Source organism: Pomacea canaliculata, linkage group LG8 (assembly GCF_003073045.1).
Source record: "Pomacea canaliculata isolate SZHN2017 linkage group LG8, ASM307304v1, whole genome shotgun sequence".
NCBI classification, from domain to species: Eukaryota; Metazoa; Mollusca; class Gastropoda; order Architaenioglossa; family Ampullariidae; genus Pomacea; species Pomacea canaliculata.
Window position 1 is genome coordinate 12,308,056 of NC_037597.1, and position 22,008 is coordinate 12,330,063.

Below are 22,008 nucleotides of genomic sequence, written 5' to 3' on the forward strand. Positions count from 1 at the left end.
TTTACTTCTAATTCCCAAAAGAGCAAATGCAAGAAAAATGGTTACATCAGATAAACAGGATCAAGACTGATTCACTAACCGAGAGTTTATAAAGGTCAAACAGTAAAAAATCTAAAACATAAGGCTGACAAATACCCTGTACAGGATGTGAACATGTAAACTTTGTCTACAAGGAGGAATGTTACCGATGTAAAACAACTCTAAAGAGTTGATTCCAGCATTGCACAAAGTGATTACATGAAAGAGATATCTTGTAATTTTGAATATTTAATGTCTTTGGCATGCACAACTTTCTGCAGAAAACTTCTGAGTGCTGGGTGGCAAAATGGAATCTGAAACATGAACAATGAAAATTGTGATGGCACAAAACTATATCATATGCAAGAAAAGACTAAGATACTAGAATTATTTCACACTCACTTTTGTTAGTAAAATCTGACTTTTTTGGGTATGGAAGGCAGCTTGTGCAGTTCTGATTTCTTGAACCATACCATACTGTTGCTCATGTGAAATGTATCTAACACAATGCATGTAAGGGATATAGGCATGGCTTTGCTTATTACTATTATTTTAAATTTCAATTTTATTTAGAATTTAAAAGACTATGGAGATTTTAGAAATGTTTGCCATTTACATGTGAATTTAAAAAAATAGGATTTTGCAATGTTTTACTATTTCCAAGTCATGAACACTCAGAAAGAAGCATACCATACTGAAAAAAAATCCCAAACCAACCCCAATCCAAGACCACAAAAATCAAACTGCAAATTTCTAAGATTGTAGTTCTTCATTTACTGTAAAAAAGAAAATGTGAAAAAAACAATATGCATAAATAGCTCTGCATGACTGATACAAACTTTTAACAGTGTATCCATGAGTGTTGAAAATCTGGTGCCGAGTTGCAAGCTGTCAGGAGACTGAGTTGACCATTGGTAGTCTATGCACTGGCTAAGTACCTGTGCCTGCATAACCAAGCCTAACAGGCACGCTACCATTCCTGTCTCCCCAGAGAAATTGTAAATTGGCCTTCCTGTAGGAAACATGGCACAAAAAGTAAAAAAAAAAATTTAAAGGTTAAAGTGAATTCATTTTAAGAAAATGGGGCTTGATTTTGCTACTTTGAATCAATAAGCTGACGACAAATGTAAAATTGCCAGATGATCATCGGAAACTTAAAAAAAAACAAACCCACACACACATTAAAAAAAAAAACAACAAAGAGGAGGGACAATGGTGAAAAGTTGTTAAAGGTGGAGATATGAGTCCACTGAGACTTTGTATTTTCACCAAAATTCTAAGGACAATGCACAAGGTGAAACAAGGTCTAGAAAATGACCAGGCATGACACGTCCAGATTATTTTGAAAATTGCATCCACTGATGAAAATGCTATGAAATCCTACCCGACACCATTTCTGCAAGACTATCCACACACAGCTCAAGCTCTTCCACTAGAATCTCTAGAGTAGATGGGGGATAATGAATGCACAAATCTGAACTTGTATTGCACAGTTCCTGGAAAAAAACCCATACAATCTATAAGTAATAAAATTATACAATTAAAACAAAGGATCTTGAACTTCAAACACAAAATTCAAAATACTACTTATAAACTGAATGCATCATTGTGTATGTGTGTGAGAAAGAGGGAGAGAATGAAAGAGTATTTCTAGTATATTTAATTGTGAGAGAGACTGAATTTTTTTATTGAGCAGACCCTTGGATATGTATGGCTCCAGCAAAGTGTCAGTAGTAAGAACATGTTTTAAGGACCTTTACACAAAGACTTATAGATTGTTTCCAGCAAGACTGACACAATGATGTATGCACAACAGTCACAATATTAATAATAAAATGAACGCATCTATTATTGTGTGTGTGCATGAGAGAGAAAATTTTCAGTATATTATACAGTGTGTGGGAGGGAAAGAGTATATTCCAGTTCTGTACCATCGAAATATAGAAAATAAAAGAGAAAAAATTTTTAAAGGCAGATGTATGACTAATGAGACATGCTTAAAATAAATCTGCTCACCATCAGTATTTTAAAAATTTGTAACTGAAGCATAATTTTTTCAGAAAAAAAGGTATTCTCTTCAGGTTCAAACAGATAGTGTATTCTGAAAACAAAAAACAAAAAAAGTATGACAGCGCAGTTCATCTACATCTTACAAAATAACATGAACTTAAAAAAAATGTTTATCTACTTAGTAGCATACATATAGAATTTCACTTTGAAAAATACACCTGCTTTTAACCAAGATGGCCACGCAAGAAATAATCTGAGGCACTTAACTATGAGAATGATGGAAATTTTGTTCTGATTAAAACCAAATAAAATTAACTAATGAAATCTGAGTACAGTTTTTATATATTAAGTGCAAATGAAATGGTGAAATGATGCTATACCTTTGCTGCTGATGTTTCTTGATGTAAGATGTTAGTGCATTTGGAGAGTAAAGCTTATTCAGCAAGAATTCATGCACTGCTTTGGAGTCACCCTTTTCATCTCTGATATAAGTCCATGAGCACCTGCTTGCCAATAACAAGATATTGATCTACTGCAACCACATGCAAGAAATTAAGAACTGGAGACCTGACTCTCACTTGCCTGTGTTTATTGATTAAATTCTCATTTGGGCAATTCTCAGTAGGGCTACTCCCATAACAGTTAAATGGACTAAAGTGAGTACAAAACCAGATTTTCAGGAATAACTTGAGAAATTTTTTAAACTCACCTTTAAACACATATTGGAACTGATGTCAGTAATCTTTATTAAAAAAAAAAAAAAAAAAAACCTGCATAAATGTGATGAAATCTTAATCATGAAAACTGCTTATTTTCTTAGACAAGTAATACTAATATATATCAACAAACAACCCAATGTGTTAAAACTTTATTTAAAGTCATCACTTGAGACTTTAAGACTGCATTTAAAAACATCTGCCTATACAAAATTATACGATGTATGATGCAGTGAAAATGGTGATGGCAAAGGGCAACCATCACCACCTATAGAAAAAATAAAAAAAATAAAAGGCCTGGTTGGTTTCTTTGCACCTGTTTATGTCAAGAGAATGTTATCCAAACTATATTTCAAACTAATACAACATACCCTGGGGACCTTCTTATCCCACTGAAGGCTACCAACAAAGTGTGTGGCAAATTTGCGAATGTCAGTGTTTGTCTCCTCTAAAAGGATCAAACAAGCATCCAACACACTGCAAATAACAAGCAAATAAAGGTGTGCATCACTTCAGACTCTGCACTGGTCATGGTTAGCGGTCTTATAATATTTATCTGAAAAGCTATTTTAATTCATCATCATGTTCTTCAACTGTTATCTGTGCAAAAAATATAGAAATGCAAAGACATAAGAAAGTTGTATATTTTCCGCAAAACAGCTTCAACACTTACCCCACTACTGCTGAGTCAAGGGAAATTGTTTGATTAAGGGTGTGGCACTTCAGAATGGACAAGCCTGCAAGGCAGAGTCCCTGTGCAGCAGCCATTCTGTAGTCCTCATTTTGAAATGGTTGACTGTAGAGGTTGAGTCTGTGACTCCAATCACATATGTGTGACATCCTGTCAACACTTATTTACAAAGTCTGTGAAAAACTGATTCTTAAAATCTTTTATAGCTCAATTTTTCAAAGCAAGTGCACAATTACCTGATTTAAATATTCAGGATTGTCATAGTTCAGTAAAAGTGTTGGTGAGTTAGTATTCAACACACGACAGAGAGATGGATGAGTTTCCCAAACATTCACTTCATTGACAAAAGAACTATAAAACTGATACATGCTTTACACATAAAATTTGACATACCTGTCTGCAGATGCAGCAATAGACATTTTCTCAGCCAGAACAATCGCCTCCACAGGAAACAGAGCGGCCTGAATTCTATTCATTTTCTGAAACTTTGACTTTACACTGTAAAGATTAAGGTCAGCAGGTATGGATGATTTGTCTCCATGGTTACGAAGATGATAAGTTACAAGAAGATTTGCTGCCTCCATGAGACATAGCTCATCTCTTTCAGTCTGAAGGTACTTCCACAGAGCAGCCTGCATGCAAAAAAACCAAATTATACATTCTTAACAACAATATTTTTGTGTACACCACCCTTTCACAAGAGTAAAAGACATCATATTGTATGAATGAGAATTATATTTTCAGGTCAGAAAGTGACCTGAAAACAATACTAATGCCTTGCCATAAATGAAATAAAGCTAGTGGTAGCTTATAGTAACTTCAAAAAGGTGAAAATATAATAACACATGTACTTTTAGCATTATACCAACAATTATAAACATGTGTAGCTTTAATATTAAGGTAGGGTAAACAAATAAAGAATACTTAATGAGAAACACATCCACATTATGAACAATACAAAGATAATAACAACCAAAAAGCAAAAGCCCAGTCTAGAAGAGCAAGAAATGAAGAGGAACTGAAAAAGGACATCAACAATAATAATCAATACCTGTGGCATTAGTGACCCTCCCACTAGACCCATCTTAAACAATTCCCCTTTCATCCCTTTCCTAACAGCATACCCCAGGTTCCCACACAACACTTCTCCCTCTGTTGCATGCCTATGCTCCTCGAGGAGTAACAATAAACACACACACACACGCAAACACTTCTACCTCTTAACATCAACAACAACCTGAAATGTTCGGATTTTTCCCAGTTGCATTAGTTACAATTATTTTGCATTGCTGTTGCATTCTGTACATTATTACAGTTATGAGATGGTTAACTTTCTCTGGTTCAAGCTAATGCTAAGGCAGGTACCTTAAATAAGTTAGGGTTAAGGAACAAAACCTCAAAAGAAGTGTTAACTGTATCATTATGTTGCTGATGAGTAGAGATGCACTGAAGAACAGCTCTGCAGACATCTTTGTTTTCTGACTGCAAGCAATAAAGGTAGAAGTCTTGTGCTGACAGTGTCACATGACCTTGACAGCAAAGGTCATGCAGGCAGGTCACAGTACTGCCAATAAGGACAGACTGACTTATCTGTACAATCAACAAAAAACCAAACCTTTCACAAGCCATCACATTGATGCTTTTGTAATAGCCAATAACAACTTAATAAATTATTTGATTCAAGCTGGTAGTCTAATATGCAGTAATAAATGACATAAGCTGGACCTAAGCTCAGCTGTGTATTACTAACATACCTGCAAATCATGCCTTACTGGAGCAAAAAGAATACTCAGTAAACTTTTCACAGTTTGTTCTCTCAGCATGCTGTCTTCAGGCAAACACTTTACTGCCAGACACAGGACATCTATGCACTTAGCGCTGACCATGGGGCATGCAGACTGCAGCAACCACTGGTTTTCTAAACTGAACTGAACGATTCTTTCTGCAGCTTTAGAGCTGAAAACAAAATAAACAATATCTCCACCGTATAGTATACTGAAGCACATTCATATGGGCATGCATGCAAGGACACACATGCACAAAGGAACATGATTATAGTGCCATTTAAGAGCATTATATAAGCCGCTTAATTGAACAGATTTTTACAGTTGATTTCAAATACCACTCTATATGCTTAAAAAAATAGTTGAAATTTACAGGTTGCCTAGATCCTACTAATTTAATTATAAGAATCACTACTGAAGCCGGAACAAGCAGCCTGAATTTATTTTAAAAGATTTTTATTCATTTCAGTATGAAGATTACTACAGTCTTGCTCTAGAGCATACCTCACACCTCTTGATGCAAGTATCTTTTCAAGACACAAGGCTATGCCATGAATTATGTTGTAGCGCTGTTTCTGGTCTGCATGTTCTTGAATTTTCGCAAGCTGTTTTTGCACATATATATCTGTGTCACTAAGTGCGGTCAGTGCAACCACTGATGCTGCTGACAGCTCTCTCAGGAAGTAAACAGGACTTGACATGACAAGTGCAACCTTCTCCTGAATTTTGGTCATGACACTGAAACAATCATGCATTTTACTCCTTTTCCTTTTGAAATAATGACAAAAAAGTATGCTAATTAAAATGGATATTTCTTTGTCTTGCCATGCAGCTGAAGTTTAGCTGGTCAAATATGCCTGTATATATATATATCTCTCTCACATATGCTTAAATATCTAAAATATATGAAAATTTGTAAGCATACACACAAAACTTCAAATATTGCATTCCTACACAATCATCAAAAAAAAAAAAAAAAAAAAAAAAGACGAAAATTTTATTTAAGCATAGCTTAAAAGGACATTTATCACAGCATTTTTCAGAGATGACAATGGTCTGCTTATCTACACTTGAAAATGCCACAAGAGTGACATATGAAAACCCTGTTGGTGCATACCTGTCATCAGGGCATACATCTGCTGATGGTCCCAGATTGGCAAGAAGAGTAAGCACTAGAAACAGAGATGGCTGAATTTCTGTGATTCTGTCCCTATGAACCAGCCACAAGTCTAACTTCTGACTGACAAAGTTCAACAACTCAGGAAAGTGAGCGGAGAACTCTTGCAGGGTCATCATGTTACTGCTGATGGATGCCTTGCTTTTTTGGCCAAACATTCGGGTCACCAGTATGCCTTCAACAAAGTTCACACTAAATGAAGCATGGCTAACAGTTTCTGTTACTAAAACTCTTTTATACAATTGAACACCATTTTTCCCCAACCAAAAGAAGTAATAATCGATGAAGCCATGATATCAATAATAATAATGGCATAGAAAGTAAAAACAAAACACAGCATTGCAGGGAAACAAGGAGGAATGAAAGGGAAAGGATTTTAACAATGTAGTTACTGACTCCTGATAAGTAAAACTGGACTAGCAGTCCAAATGGACATTTTACTGTGTACCAAAAAAGTCTATTTTGATACCAAGAATGACAACTTTGAAAAAAAAATAATATAAAGATAAAAGAAATTTAGAAAAAAAGAGCAGTACTCACTGGCCACCTGAGCAGCTGCATTCCTGATGGCCCAAGAAGATGACTCAAAGCAGGTAATAACTAGTTGCACCATCCTGCCCAGATGACTGAACAAGTCTCCAGCAAGGCTTGCATCACTAAAAATTGCTTTGAGGATGTTGAAAGCATGAACTGAGGATTGATCATGAGTCTGAGATGTGTTCTCATGAGAGCACCAGATGCGATTAAATACAGACGGGAAACAGTCTCCTGCAGCATCTTGTCCTGCATCAAAACAATTTTCTTCATATTTTGCTAGTCTAAAATTTGAAGATACCTTTGAATTAGTAGTTAACCGTAGGGATCATCTATTTTAACACATGATTACAAAACACTATTTCTTGAATCTGAGTGGGATGATAATATCCACTTTTTGGGGGAGTGGGAGTGGGTATAATAGGGTCTCTAATAATAATAATCTATAGAATGCAAGGATGAAAATAAATTTGTAAAAAAAGAATTTTGACCATGTCAAACTAACATTTTTTGAAAAGTTTTAACAAAGAAACACATAATAAAAAACTCCTAGCATTATTTATTCAACCCCATTTCTACCCCTCAATCCTCCAAAAAAACTGTATAAGTGAATACACTTTAAATCAAGTTTAATCAGATTTAATGAATCTTCCGGTTTCACAAATTTAATGAAAATTCCACAGAAATTGCAAACTATCCTCTTTTCTTAAAGACAGTCAGCCTGCAAAGTTCTCTTCTTCGGTCACAGAGAAACACAAAAGGTTATGTTTAAGTGTGTATTTCATGTGCGCCTTGACGATGATTTAAACTAGCACAAAGAGAAAACTGGTGATTCTCTTGACACCTTGTCATGTTGAGCCCTCTAGCTAATTGCTGCACAGTACTTTATGTCACGCTTGAAAATCTCACCAAGGTCATTTCTGCCTATCTGAAAACAACTTGAAACCCTAGAATTTTTAGTGTTTTCTTCTCTAATCCTTTTATACATGGCAAAACTTACACTTTTGCATCTCTTTTCTGCCTGTAATACTGTCTGCACAACAATTGGAAGGCCAGCAGACCGGCGAGTTACTGATGAGGTCATCTCATCCCCTTCCAAGCTGTACAGCAACTGAGAAGAAATGTTTAAAGGCTTAAAAAAAAAGTATAAATCACATCCTGTAAAAAAAAAAAAAAAATAACACAATCTCTATAAAAGATGCAAAATTTACAAGTTGTCAAGGCTGAAAAACTAAAATCAACTGTCTACTGTCTATAATAAAGATATCAACTGCCTGAATACCACATCAAAAATCAAAAGAGGTACACTTTAAAGGCGCAACTAAAAACCTGTTAATGAATGAAAACTACCTACCTGATTAAGAATAACAGCAGGTACTCTACAAAGATCCACATTTTGGGAGGACATGAGGACTACACAGAACTGCATAAAGCCATTTCTGCATCCTTCTATGGCACCCTGCATAGAAATTCTTTTATAAATACTCAATCAAAAGAGATATGAAAAAGAAGGAAAGAAAATAAAAGAAATTACTTACTCTGTGTCTGCACTGAGTAAGTACTTTCAGAAAGGTTTGACCAACAGCTTCTATTTCACCCAAGGACATATAGTTTTCTGGTTTTCTTTGTGTAACAGAAGAGGCCACAACTTCTCCTAGGCAGGTGCAACTTTCCTAAATACAAAAAGACAAATATCCAAGTTGTGAAAATATAGTGAAGCGCTTAACATATAAATAAAGATTTTAAATAATTTTGAGAATAAAATTTCAGACCCTGAAAACTGTACAAATAATAGAAAACAAACACTAAAAAAATTTAAAAAACATCACTTGCAATTAAAACTGCTAAAAACAGCCATCACCAAATCTACTTGTGCTGGCACTAAGAGCTTATAATATACATTAGAACTGTTGCAAAAATTAATAAAGGGAACACATACACAAATAAGTACAAAAAAGAATAAGCAGATTTCAGGCAAAACTAACTCTGCTAACCCACAGTCATTAAATACCGTTGTTGCAAGTAAACAGTTGATAATCCTCTTAGCATTGATGATGCAATCCATGGTGCTAAACATGGAGGGTTATGATAAAGATATGTTAGCAATTGATGTAATTGCTTAAACTGAAAAAAATTTTGCAATGTGTTGATCCATAAAGTCCAAATGTGCAAAGCATGTAAATACCTGCAGATACAAAAATGCCTGCAAAATTATCTGAATTAACCTTAAGATTCAGCCAACACCAGGCCAGCAAGAGCTGAAAGTCTGGTGAAAGAGATGATGTTGCTTCTTGCTCTGACTGGCTGTCAGACAATAAAAGTTCCAAGGCAATGCCCATTTCTGCAAATGATGGACAGCTACCTGGTGTGGATACAAAGGAAAATGTACACATAATTAGTAAATAAATTCAGCTGACAGAAACAATACTGTTTTCTATAATTATTTCTTAATGCCACATATCAAGCATCCAATATCAACATAGCATCAATGTAGAATGATAGGTGCTGAATATGGAAGAACTGTTTACAAACAAAAACATTTTTTGTCAAAGGGCCTTCTTTTGCATCCACCTTGTCAAATTAATTTTAGTTTAAAAGAAAATGGGCAGCACTCACCTGAAGACCCCTGATCTCCTGCCAGAATGCGTAACATGAGAGAGATGGTATCTGTGCTGAGTGAAACCGTTCTGAGCAGCACCTTTTTCCATTTAGCAGCTGGCATTCCAACAGGTTTACAAGATTCGGTGTGTATACACAGGCACAACGCCTGAATAAGGCCTAAACAGATCATTCATTTAGGGTAAGCTTCTGTCGATACCTTGGGATTACCAAACTAACACTAAGAAGAAGAAGACGTAGTTAAAAATGATTCACCTCTAGAGAAAATGAAAATAATGCGTGTAAAGCCCAAGATGAAGAAAACAGTTTGGAGACTGTTGGGTGAGCGTAAAATACATCTCGACAGGAAATGGCACTGTCTACAGTGCATCTACAATTTTTAGAAAAGTTTACTTAAAAAAATTCTGATCCCTAATTTATTTGATTAGATGTGTTCACAATTATTAGCAGGAAATGATTTATACATTTTATTGTAACATTTACTTGTATTTTATTTGTAACAGTGCCAAAAAATCTTTACCATGAAAAGGCTGGCATCTGGATGCTAGAAGAACATCTCTTGTAGCCTCTTGTAATGATGACTCTATAAGTCCTAATAAAACGTCATAAAAAAATGTAATGCTGGCTTCTTCAGAAATGACTTTATTGTGTGATACCTTTTCCAGCTGTTCTTGCTGGGACAAGTGAAAGCAGAATCCCTGATCTCTCACAAATCTGAAACAGAAGACATGATCTACTTGAAGCTTTTTGTGAATTTTTTTAGATATCACACACTCAAAACTATCATTTTCATACCATTTCATTAAAAAATAAAAATATAAGACTTACCACATGATATGGCTATAGGAGATAAAGGGTAACCTTAGCTCTTTCGCCATCAAAACACTGTCTCCCCTGACAGTAAGCCTGGCACCAGTCAGGTGAGCAACTGCCCTCTAAAAGGCCAAATGCACAGGCCAACACACCAGTTTTTTCGACTAACACTCTACCAAAACAGCGGGGAGGTCAGGAGGACCTTCATGTCATGTCATCTGGTAAGTCTCGAATAAAGAGAATTTACTCTCAAATTTTTTTTTTCTTTGACTGTACCAAATGACATGACCATTGAAGAATAAAGATCTGGTGGAGGAAGACACAAATAACTACCTGAGAAGGTAGGAACAGATACAACAGTGCTAGAAAAGCAGCATGTGGGTAAAAAAAACTCTCACAAAAGGAAATCAAAAGAACATCAGCCAACTGCAGACAAAAGTCCTTCAAGGCAATGTTACAACGGAAGGCAAGACAGTGCATGTACTGACACGTCTTGAGTGCACACATGCAGACCTTTCCTTTCCCACTTGGATAAACTGAAAGAAACAGACCTAGAAAAAAAGAGCTCAGCATCTTTGCTACAAAACAGATGTCTTTAAAATTATTTCATTAGACACCATGCTATATACTTACTTTTCATAAACCAGCCTGACAAGGAGAGCACCACTTCTGGTTTCATAAGCCCTAGGGCTTCTACACCTATCAATACCACTAGTCAGCAAATGAGTGGCAAGATGATCTTTATCAGTAAGGAACTCTGACCCACTTTCTTGTGCCCAGGGATAGTATTTCAATAATATGTGCAGGGCAGTCTCCTGGATCTGAAAACATACACAAGGAACAGGCTTACTAAGGTTTCAAAATAGTTATTGTGTACAGGGAGACTTAAAAAAAAAAGCCTAATAGATACAAAGAGATGGAAAACAACCATGATTTGGCAGCAGATTAGTATCAACAGCAGAGCTGTAGAAAATACAAAAATCAACATACTTCTCAGTGAAAAAGTTAGAAACTGTAAGGTACCACACCTCATCAGCCCATCAGTAATGCAGCACAGCAAACTTGTGAAGTTTTTGAATGAGAAGAAATCCCACAACCCATTAGATTGGGCATAAGCTATAAGATCATCTGTTGGACCTGTATTAGAATATAGTAAATGGTTTATAAATAATCATCTTGAACTCTATATTACTTTATTTTTTAAAAAAATCAATAATTTAAAATGGTCACTGTAAGAGAGATATCCCTGATGCATCCAGAAATATAGACAGACTTGCACATTTAATCAAAATGAAAAATGCACTTTTGAAAAAAGAATGCTAAGCCAATAGGAGCACTTAGACAAATTTTTCGCTTTATCTCTGTATGTTTATTTTATTAGATATTATTTAAATTACTCAGATGACAGTACAAATAGTCCTATCATTTTTTTTAAAGTATGTGCTTGCTCTTGTTATAGTCTTCAGAAAGTACAAAATTCCTTCACCTTTAGCTTTTCCTTTCTTTGCAGCATCAGATTCCACAAAAATGAAGATTTCAAGCCAAGACTGAATAATGTCTAAACATGTTCGGCGTCTTTGGAAGCAGGCACCAGGAAACAAGCTGAGCATTAGAGACTGGTAGAACCAGTCAACAAACTCCAGGGAAACAGCTGCAGCAGTGTACAGATGGATCATGTAAAAGAAACTTAATTCAATATAGATATCAAATCATTTTATTCCCACATCCCAACTGAACGAAACAAGCTGTACAATATGAGCCTGAAATCAGGATTCAAAATTTTAACTTAATGATTAATCCTGAAAGCAATTAATCCGAATCCCTTACTTATTCCACAAGATGCATAAAAAAAGATATTAATGTCATTTCCGATGCAATTTCTGTCATAACGTTAAAAAAGAAATATACTTATCTGCATAGAGTTTGACGCATATGAAATATGCTTTTCATTTTAACAGAAGAATTTGTTTTTACTCTTCCTTAACACACCAAGAAATTCCCAACCACAAAATAGTAGAAAAAGTGAATACAATGACAACCTATCAATTCAAAAGGAATTTCCTAGAGGCATACTTAAAGCATCTGTTTTTGTCTTCTTCCTCACGGCCATCAAACAGCTGTCACGAATGCGCACAAATAGTTTCCGCAGACTGGTTGTAAGCTGCTGCCGGAATGCTGCTGAATCTACTTTTAGGCAATAGGGCAAAGCAGCACACAGATGCTTAATCTCCCTTTCTGTAACTGGCTCTGAGTACATAGGAATTTCCATTAATCCCTAAGACCTTCATTAGTTCTTCCTCTAACTCAACACAGAAATTAAACAGATAGCAACTAAAACTGCATCAATTCATGTTAAAAAGGAAAATAAATGACAGCAGTGACTACTTTCAATTTTTTAAGGCAGAAACCTTGGATTCAGTTCTTCATTCAAAAACATATCAGTTTCTATCCATTTAAAAAGAAACATTTTCACAAGAACAATAAAAGATAGTAACAGTGATTTAAAAGTAAAATCCTTCAAATGCAGAATATTCTCTAATTTGTAATTACACTGAGGTGAGCTATCTCATGTGACTTTTAAAAAAAAAGTCATTTTAAAAGCAGCATTCCCATGAAATTCACCAATTAAAGCTTTGAGCTTTAGATGAAAAATAATAGCTTCTTTCCTTGCATGACTGATCATTTGTGAGTAAAAAATAATTTAGTTCTGTAAGCAATTGACAGTATTTTTATTTAACCTATTATGAAAAGAAGTATAAACAAGAAACATAATGAAAATGATAAACAAAAAATGACAAAAATAAGATAAATGAAAACTTGCCTGCTTTCTTCTGTGTTGTACACAACAATGCTATAGCTTCGGAACTGATATCCTCATTGCTGCTAAATAATGCCTCGGTCAGTAGGTTGTCAGGCTTTGAAAATAAGCACAAGCAGTAATAAGTAATTTTATTTTGAGCCAACATGATAGCATTGATGGTGACTTGGCAAGGTGTGTACATGCATCTCTGAAAGAATACCCCATTTCTCTTGCTTAGAAGTACAACCTTCACAAAACAAGGAAAGCGAAATGCTAAATGATAAGATCTACAAAAAGCTGTTGATAAAAATTCACGTGCGTGCATACTGTTAACAGAGCAAAAGTGACAAACCAGGAGTTCCAGATTCATCTCCTTTAGAGAGCGAATGTGTCTGCTCACTGTCACCCAAGCAAACAATGTCCTCAAGTGAACAGAATTATCTTCCATAGTTTGCAGTTTCTGGAGGAGATGGTGGTATAGTACAGTTCCAGAATCAGGAAGAATCTTCAGGCTCACAGGCAGCCAGTAGACACACACTCTGGATCTCAGGACACTGTAAATGAATGAATTGTTTGCAAAGCACAATACATTTGAATGTAATATTTCAAAGAATATGAGATGCAGATGGGGTGATGAGCATCTTCCGGGGGTAAAAAAATGCAGAAATGCAGCACGATGAGAACTTCTTTCCATTTTGGTTTAAAGCAATAATATTTGCAATACCATCAGTTACTCAGTTAAAGGGTAGCAGATAACCAAGAGGTTAAAGCACCAGCATCCAAAGCCAGAAGCATAAGGCAAAAAAACAAAAAAAAAAAAAATCAGTCATCATGAAAGCAATTGTTTGATTAACTAACTGAACCCTATCAATCTGCTTAAGAGGCCACTACAGCTGCAGCAGGAAAATAACTTACATCAAGTTTACTTTCTGTGATTGCTCTCTGATAACTTCTCTGTTAATATAGTTTTACTAAACTAATATAGTTCTACAAATGTGAAAAATACTGGCTAGTCAACACCCGCTAGGTTGGTTAGTACCAGTTATCGTTGGTCAGCCCAGATACAACTGTGGTCATCCAGATCTCTTGCCATATTTGCACCTGCTTCTCGGGAGGCCACTTATTTCTGTATCACAGCAATGAAAATATATGTAAATTACAACAGTGCACAACTCTACCAAACTTATGACCTAATACCAAAGAAACAGCCTGTCCATCTATAACACTCTTTTTATTGCCTCCATTTCATTTTCTGTTGTTCTCAAAATTTGAAATCATAAAGAACCAAGGAAATATTGTTTTCTAAACTTTGTCTATGATGTAGACGAGAATTTAATTAATTTTACCATCCTTGTGAAAAGTTTAAATCAAAATATGTTGTCATTAATGGCATCATTAAAGCAAGCATACTTGCCTGAATTAGCAGTAAGTATAACGCTTTTCTTTATGCTTTTAATGGTTAATCTACCCAGGCAAAACCATTTACTTGCATTATTTCACACGCCCTTGCCCAAGGTGACCTGTTGCTATAGATTTGGCTAAAATAGATTCATTGGCTGTATAAGTGATACCACACCTGATGGATGTAATAAAAGCTGAGTAGACATCAGTGGCCAGTGCTGCCAGGTAACTTGTGCCCATACAATGCAGAAGCTCTAACTTCAAACTCTCATTCTGGCATAGAGTCTACAAGGACATTCATAATTTCTTGCACAAACTACACAGAATATTAAATAAAAACTTCAGTGACTGTTTAAACAGATATATATATATGCCTCTTATTTTGCTTATATTAGTGAATACAATCTTGTACTAGTGATTAAACTTTATGGCACAAAAAGTAACTGAAATACAAGCTAGAGCAGTTAAAGACTAGTATGATTTGCTGAAATGTGTCATTTATATTCTTACTATCATGGAAATCCTTTACTTTTAATTGATTCATAGAAAAATGACTTACCACATCCACAAAGGGTATTAGCAAACTCAAAGGTTTGTAGCGAGAACGACTGTGCCAAGGCATAGACATAACCTTTGTGATCAACTCATTAGCATAGCCTGTGTTATCACTTTGTACTTTTGCTACCTCTTGATACCAGACTTCCAGCATTATTTTGAAAATCTCTGTAACAAATTCTGCTACTCCTTCTATAGGACTGTCCCAATTGGTCCAGATTCTTTTAACTGTTTCCTGCAGAAATGATGACTTTTTGTCAGTGATCCGGAGGTTACTATTTAGTTCCATAAGTGTGGGCAGGCAGACAGAGAGCTTTTTATACCACAGTGCTAAAAGATGAAATGATAAATATTTAAAGTTTGCATCAGCATCACAAAGTTCACAAATGGCTGGAAAGAGTCTTAGTAAGAATGGCAGTAGCATTTCGGAGTGGTCCTTGTTTGGTTCCACCAATGCTGGTCCTGCCATGCAGCACATGATATCATTGCTTGACATCATAATAATGCTTTTCAGAAGGGCGATCTTGGGCAAACAGCTCCCAGTCGTGATGCCTGAATCTCTCTGTGGAGTACATTTGCTAAGAAAATCTTCAAATCTGAGCCACTCAATCTTTATCACAGGCAAACCTGTAGGGGAGAAAAGTCACAAGAAATGTAAATTAGGGACCTCAAAATATGTCACTCAAAGATGACATATCCAAGAGTTTAATGTTATATCTTGACTGCTTACATCATGTATTCAAGCATTTAATCTGTATATAATGTTTCTCTTCTTCACACTTTACAAGTTCTGTTCAAAGAAATACAAGCAAACACTTAAATGTCTATGTGGAAAATACCTATAAAAATAAGCAAACAGATGGCTTCATATTTATCAATGAAACATCGTTAAGAATGGGATATACCTACATAATATACAACTTATTCAAGATCATCAAGAAATATTTGAATTAAACACTGCCTATCAAAGCAACATTTTCCTCTGCTGGATAACCACTAGCAGATGTAATAAAACTCAAGGGTCTGCTACCTGCAACGCTAAACAAAAAGCAGTGAAATGAGTGCTTTGCAAAAATTAATAAACACCGAAAAAAAATTACCTTGTGATATTATATCATACACACTGAAAAAATGGCCGACAATTTGGTCAGGTGATGGAAATAATGTGATTATCATTGCAGCTGCTGTTCCAGCCAGCAGAGTTATATCACGAGAGCAGGTCTGTAAAAAAAAAAAAAAAAAAAAAACTTACAAGAATAGTCCTATATTTAATTAACTTATAAGAGCCCCACTTAATTAATTCTTCCAGTTTATAAAAATCAAGACCAAATACCTCACAATTTTAAAAATCTCAAATATGCATACCTTTTCAATTAGTGTAGTAAAAACACCCTGTATCGTTGTTGCAAGAAAACATTGCTGCTCAGGAAAAATATCACACTTTCCTTTTAAAACCATATCAATTATGCACTGTTTTACTTGTGGAAAAAGCTGGAGAACCTGCAGTGTAAGCTGCAACGTAAAATATTCATAGTTTAACCCAAGGAGACAAAAGACTTTCAGTTCTTCTGATGATAACTTTTCCTATTTCAAGAAATCATGATGGCCTATCAATTCATTTAAGAATGTATGGGACACAAAGACATGCAGGCAAGAAGAAGATGCAGCATGATGCTCACTACACAAGACTGCAAGAGATAGTCCAACTCACCCCTATCAAAATTAAACTATTTGACAGTATGAAGACAAAACCTTCAGAAAAGAATGTGATCACTCTAGAAGCAAAGGCTGTATATAGTCGCTAGCTGTGCACTAAGTCAAGGAGGAGGTATGTGAGCTTTAGGTAATTAGACTAACATAATATCAGAAGAGTAACATGAGGTCCTAGACTAACCACTCTTCATTTATATGTAAATCTTATAAATAAAGGAAAGTGTGGTGATGTATGTGTTTGTTGTTCTGGTTGAAACCCATGCAGATCTACATCATCAAATCCTTACCAACTTTGGTAGGAATATTCATTTTGTATACAGGACTGTCAAAGACTATGTTTGCTTAGTGCACAATGCCCAAGAGAATTTTCCGTTTTAAGATGTTAACAGTTGCTCCAGATAAGAAAATACTATGCAGAAAATATTTCAACATAAGACTACTATACATATCAAAGCTGGACAACATTGTAATTTAAGAGCATATCTCCAATTTGACAGAAGAGTTGGTAGCTGAAATCAACTTGGGAAGAGCTGTGTATGTATATGTACATATCTTGAAAAGACTCACAAATGTCCTGTTTTGAGCACCATAAAGTCTTGAAATTTGAATTTGGGGTGTGGAGTGAGGAGCAGGCATAAGGGCTGGAGAGTTAGTATGCTGTTATGACTGTATTTGTAAAGATAGTGGTGATATGAGATACCATATTTGGAATATTTCTGCAGCTCTACTTTAATATTATTTTTTTAAAAGTTAATTGCAGCTAGTGAAAAATCATCTTTATTCTGAAACCCACATTTTTCCTCTTAAATAAGTACTCTACACTTCTCATTATATACTTCTTTATATGCTAAATACAATTTTATAATAAAAATAAAAAAATAAACACTCACCTTAACAGTACAACAAAGCTTTTCTTCCTCTGATTTACTGAAACTACCATGGTGGGTAAATATCAGATCTGTAAAAAGCTTGCCCAGCAATGCAAACACATCAGCTAGAATCCCTGATGCCAGTTCCTTTATGATTGAACTGTGCTCAAGGATGGCAGAAACTGGATGTTCAAAATACAGATAAACAATGTGAAGATCAATGCTGCCTACTCACAGATGAAACTAGACAAATTTCATCCTGCACTTTATATATCTGAGCAGTGGAAACTCATTAAGGTTCACAATGATTGTAAACAACTGAAAGAAAACAGAATATATTGTATCCAACCTCTTTTTCTGGCATTGGTGGTATGAAAATGTCTACGAACTTGTTTTGTGCTTTAGTAGTTACTTTGCTTTAAGTGGATTAAATTCTTCCTGGTGTGGTGGATGTTAGATATCTGACACTTTGTACCCAAGACAACACACAAGATGCCCATATTCTGACAGTGTTTACATACCAGGTCCCAATGTTGACATTACTGTTCATCAAGCTCAACAATTTTTTTACTCTTAAAACCTACATAAACTCCTGTACATTTCCTTCCTAGCTTGTGCTATATCCTTATTTATGGATTGTCTGGCATCATGGCATGACTATTATGATTTCTTTTATTAGGTCTCTGGGGTAAGGAAACCAAATCTAACTTCCTTTAATGGCTGAAGAATATATAAGAACTATAGTTTGTATCCAAACTAGGTGTGTGTAAATTATCATGTGTTAAACTTGGATTTCTAATGTAGTCAAAAAATGTATCTGATATTATTTATCCTCCTTGCAAATGTCACAAAATTTTTCTTTTAGAATGATGCAGTGACATGATGGGAAATGGGAGCAGGCAAAGAATTCTGAAAATAGAAGTTATCTACACATTTCATTCTTCCCTTTGATGCTAGTAAGAACCCCTTAAGTAAATGTACACCTTTAAAATCCTACCTTTTTTGAGGTTATGTGGTTCTGGTGTCTTAATGATGTCTAAGATTTGTTCTGTAAGCTTCAACTTTATGAAGTTTTGACATGCTGAGCCCGCTGATATCAAAATCTGAAGTGAAAGCATATAAACTACGTGTAATATTACGGCCCTTAAGATGAAGACTGATATCTTAGATCGAATTGACAAGAAAAATAAGCATCATCACGTAATAATTGTCAAAATTTCTTCCTCGCATATCAACATATTCTGATTCAAAGGTGCTTCTTTTTCAAAAATAGATATACATTTTATTCCAAGAAAAAGTGTTTTGTCTTAAGAATTCAGCTGATAATTTCCTTCTCTCAACGGCAAACATTCTCCTAACAATTAACAATAAACTGTATTTGTATTAAAATCACTTATTAAAACACAATAACATTAGTGACTAAAGAGCTTCCTGAATAAGACAAATATATCTGGTAATGTGGTTAGGGCAAAAAGGAGACACTGGGAATTTTTTTTTTTATTATAAAACCAAATTGACACATTTGGGGATTATGCCATCTGACTATATCTTAGAAATGCTCATGCATTATCTGATAATTTTGCAGAATGTAAGAGAACATCAAATGTTGCAATCACAGTTAAACCAACCTTTTCCCAACCTCTAGCCACTTTGGTTGTTTCACAGGCATTGATGTAGCATGAAACAATCTGGGTAATAAGCTGCTGACCATCAACTGTCCCCACATCTATTGGTGCTTGCATTTCTCGTAGAATTTTAGCTGCCATGTTCAGTTTCTTTGTACAGCAGAGGACATCTGAAGTTCTGTTTACAAGGATAAGTAATTGTTCATATTAACAGCGCTCACCGAATGCCAGATTCTGACCGTAAAGTATCATATTCTTATAGATGTTTAGTTGCTTCCAATAGTTGTCAGAATGCAGAAACATTGGGTCAGCACTTCCATGATTTATTATAGTATTAGTTTCATTCATTAAAGTAATCATGCTATGCAAGAATGCTGTAGGCTGTATGACGGAAGACAAATTATACCCTCCACATATTTTTTCTTAGCATTATCATACTGTAGTTTTATCATTGTTTCACTATAATTCGCTGTAGTTTTTAAACTTTCATATTCTTAATAAGACAACACTACCATCACAATATTAGGTTGTTCAGAGTCATGAAAATTTTGAAGAAAAAAAAAATTCTGGTAAAATCATTTCTACGTAAATATATCTTTAATAGATATGCACACCCATGCTCTATAAGCTTTGACATTTTTCATGTATTCTGAACAACCCATCCATCAAAATCATCCTAGGGAAATTGGAATATAACAGATTTAGGTGTTTTTAATGGAATGCAGTCAGTCTTCACTCCTCCTTCCCATTTTTTTTTTTTTTGGGTAAATGGTGCTTTGAAAGTGCAAGCAGAACCCACGCATCATTAGACGTTTGACAGCAACACCATAAATTACTGCTAAATGATGGGTTTTAATATTTGAATACATTTGCTCTCGAGTTGTAATGCATAACAGTGAAGTCTGTTGAAAATCAACAAATTTGTAGAAAACCAAGCATGTGTGATAACTACCCCCACCCCCAGCAAAAATCCAACACCAATTGTAATGATCAGCACACAATCATTTGTCTTTCCGTCTTTTACATGATCTGATAGTCCATTGTAAAAAAATCCTTATCACTTTATCTACAGTCACAGTTGCTTCCCATACTTTCTGACTTAGTGGTGTTGGTTTCATGAACAGAAAGCATAACTGCAGTAACAGAAAAATACAGAATTGCATTAAAAAGGATAAAAGTACATCTAGCACAAACCAAGAGAAAACTTTTCCTCTGTGGCATATGATCTTCACACTTATCTTCACTGATTTGTCAACTGTGTTGTCACAAATAAATTTTCAAAATGACTAAGCATGCACAAGAGCAGGCTAAGGACAGAAAACTGCTAATTTGTCTACCAGTATGGAAAAAACTTAAAAAAAAAATATCAATCATCACTGCTAATTTTGATGCAATATTTATTCATTTGTCTTTATACATTTATTTGCTACAGTTTAAAATTTTTAAAATCATTTTCCTAGCTAAGGAAAGTATACCTCCACAAAAATTATTGACAGAAAGTAGATAACATGGGATGAAAATATAGATTAAATGATCAAATAGCAAAAAATTTAAGTAACCAGCTCATTCTTCCCGTTTTCTTGCAACAAAGCAAAACTACTATGATTTTACCATTTGCAATATGCTTTTGTACAGTATCAGCCTTACACAATTTATCCAGTTTTAACTATGTGTCTATAGCACCTTCTAAAAAAGCATAGCAGTCTCTTGTCTCTAACACTGTTTCAAGATCTTTTTTTAGTAATGTCTTGCGTTTAGCTTGAAGCGTTCTGATAGAAGCATCTCTAGAAACCACATTGATGAACAATTCTGTAGCCTTGGCTAAAATAACTGCAGCCTCATGACTTGTAATGCTAACATCTGGATCCATTTTAATTATGGCCTTGATCCTTGAAAGGGGTAGTTTCAGCAGCTTATGATCTGTTTGCTGAGCATCATCTCCTTCATTCGGCTGCAATTCTTTTTCTTGCTCCAAATCTGTTTCCTCGATATCTTCCATACCTGCCTTTGGCTTGACACTGAAATAGTTATATCGTCAAATATTGGTTTGAATAATACCCCAAATCTGAAGCACTTCAAAGAAGTGAAGAATTTTCCCCAAAATGGCCCAAAAGCTAGTCACCTCTCATTGATTCCACTCGACCTTTAAAGAAAGAAGAAAGAACTGTTATTACACCTTCTAGTTCCACGAATCATGGATTCATTAACAAGTAAACTTATGAAATAGTTAACATGTTAAGAACCACAAGTTGGTGTTTCAGTTTATGAGTTACTGAATTACAAAATAAAAGCCGGGGAAGGGTTGGAGAGATCATTGATTTCGATGTTCACCTTCCCGCCCAAACATAACGGAGTCTTCAATGTTGTCAAAATATCCATAATTATTCGAAAATCATTTCATATTATTGAAATTAAATTTCAGTCACAAAATTATAAGAATCGAGCACATAAGGCTTGAGAGCAATAAGAGGCAAAGAGCGCAGAATACATCTCACGCACTTTACTCATGTTTGAGGTTTGCGCCACCTGTTGGTTTAAATCTCTAACCAAAGTGTTTCTGTAAAGTATATGCTTTTTCAGTAAAGTTGTCGAATTTTATTTCTTTTTTTATATGAAAACGTTTTGGGTAATTGTCTTTATTTAAAAACATTTAAAAAGAGAAATATTGTCTGCGTCATCTTAC

General features: G+C 35.0%; 2 protein-coding genes across 2 annotated transcripts; both read right to left on the minus strand.

The window, feature by feature from the left end:
- Positions 1 to 251: 251 nt before the first annotated feature.
- LOC112570363 (thyroid adenoma-associated protein homolog) lies at positions 252 to 21,865 on the minus strand. The gene is given in 38 exon segments (XM_025248764.1): positions 252 to 332; positions 858 to 1,030; positions 1,403 to 1,514; positions 2,035 to 2,119; positions 2,409 to 2,531; positions 2,738 to 2,770; positions 3,116 to 3,221; positions 3,418 to 3,594; positions 3,829 to 4,067; positions 4,801 to 5,025; positions 5,190 to 5,391; positions 5,724 to 5,957; positions 6,337 to 6,571; positions 6,937 to 7,086; positions 7,131 to 7,179; positions 7,931 to 8,041; positions 8,285 to 8,389; positions 8,469 to 8,603; positions 9,156 to 9,292; positions 9,547 to 9,708; positions 10,070 to 10,263; positions 10,996 to 11,152; positions 11,155 to 11,183; positions 11,391 to 11,499; positions 11,849 to 12,013; positions 12,436 to 12,609; positions 13,184 to 13,277; positions 13,515 to 13,716; positions 14,202 to 14,288; positions 14,739 to 14,848; positions 15,123 to 15,745; positions 16,219 to 16,339; positions 16,484 to 16,630; positions 17,722 to 17,882; positions 18,698 to 18,803; positions 19,329 to 19,503; positions 21,448 to 21,468; positions 21,825 to 21,865. Coding segments are annotated over 32 exon segments (4,944 nt in total). The 5' UTR covers positions 19,467 to 19,503; positions 21,448 to 21,468; positions 21,825 to 21,865; the 3' UTR covers positions 252 to 332; positions 858 to 1,030; positions 1,403 to 1,514; positions 2,035 to 2,119; positions 2,409 to 2,504.
- LOC112570364 (DNA polymerase epsilon subunit 4-like) lies at positions 20,992 to 21,324 on the minus strand. The gene has a single exon (XM_025248765.1). It carries the CDS (start codon positions 21,322 to 21,324, stop codon positions 20,992 to 20,994), a length of 333 nt encoding a protein of 110 aa, XP_025104550.1.
- Positions 21,866 to 22,008: the final 143 nt, after the last annotated feature.

Coding starts and splice junctions, on each gene's coding strand:
- LOC112570364 (XM_025248765.1), bottom strand. CDS start 21,324: ATGGAAGATATCGAGGAAACAGATTTGGAGCAAGAAAAAGAATTGCAG.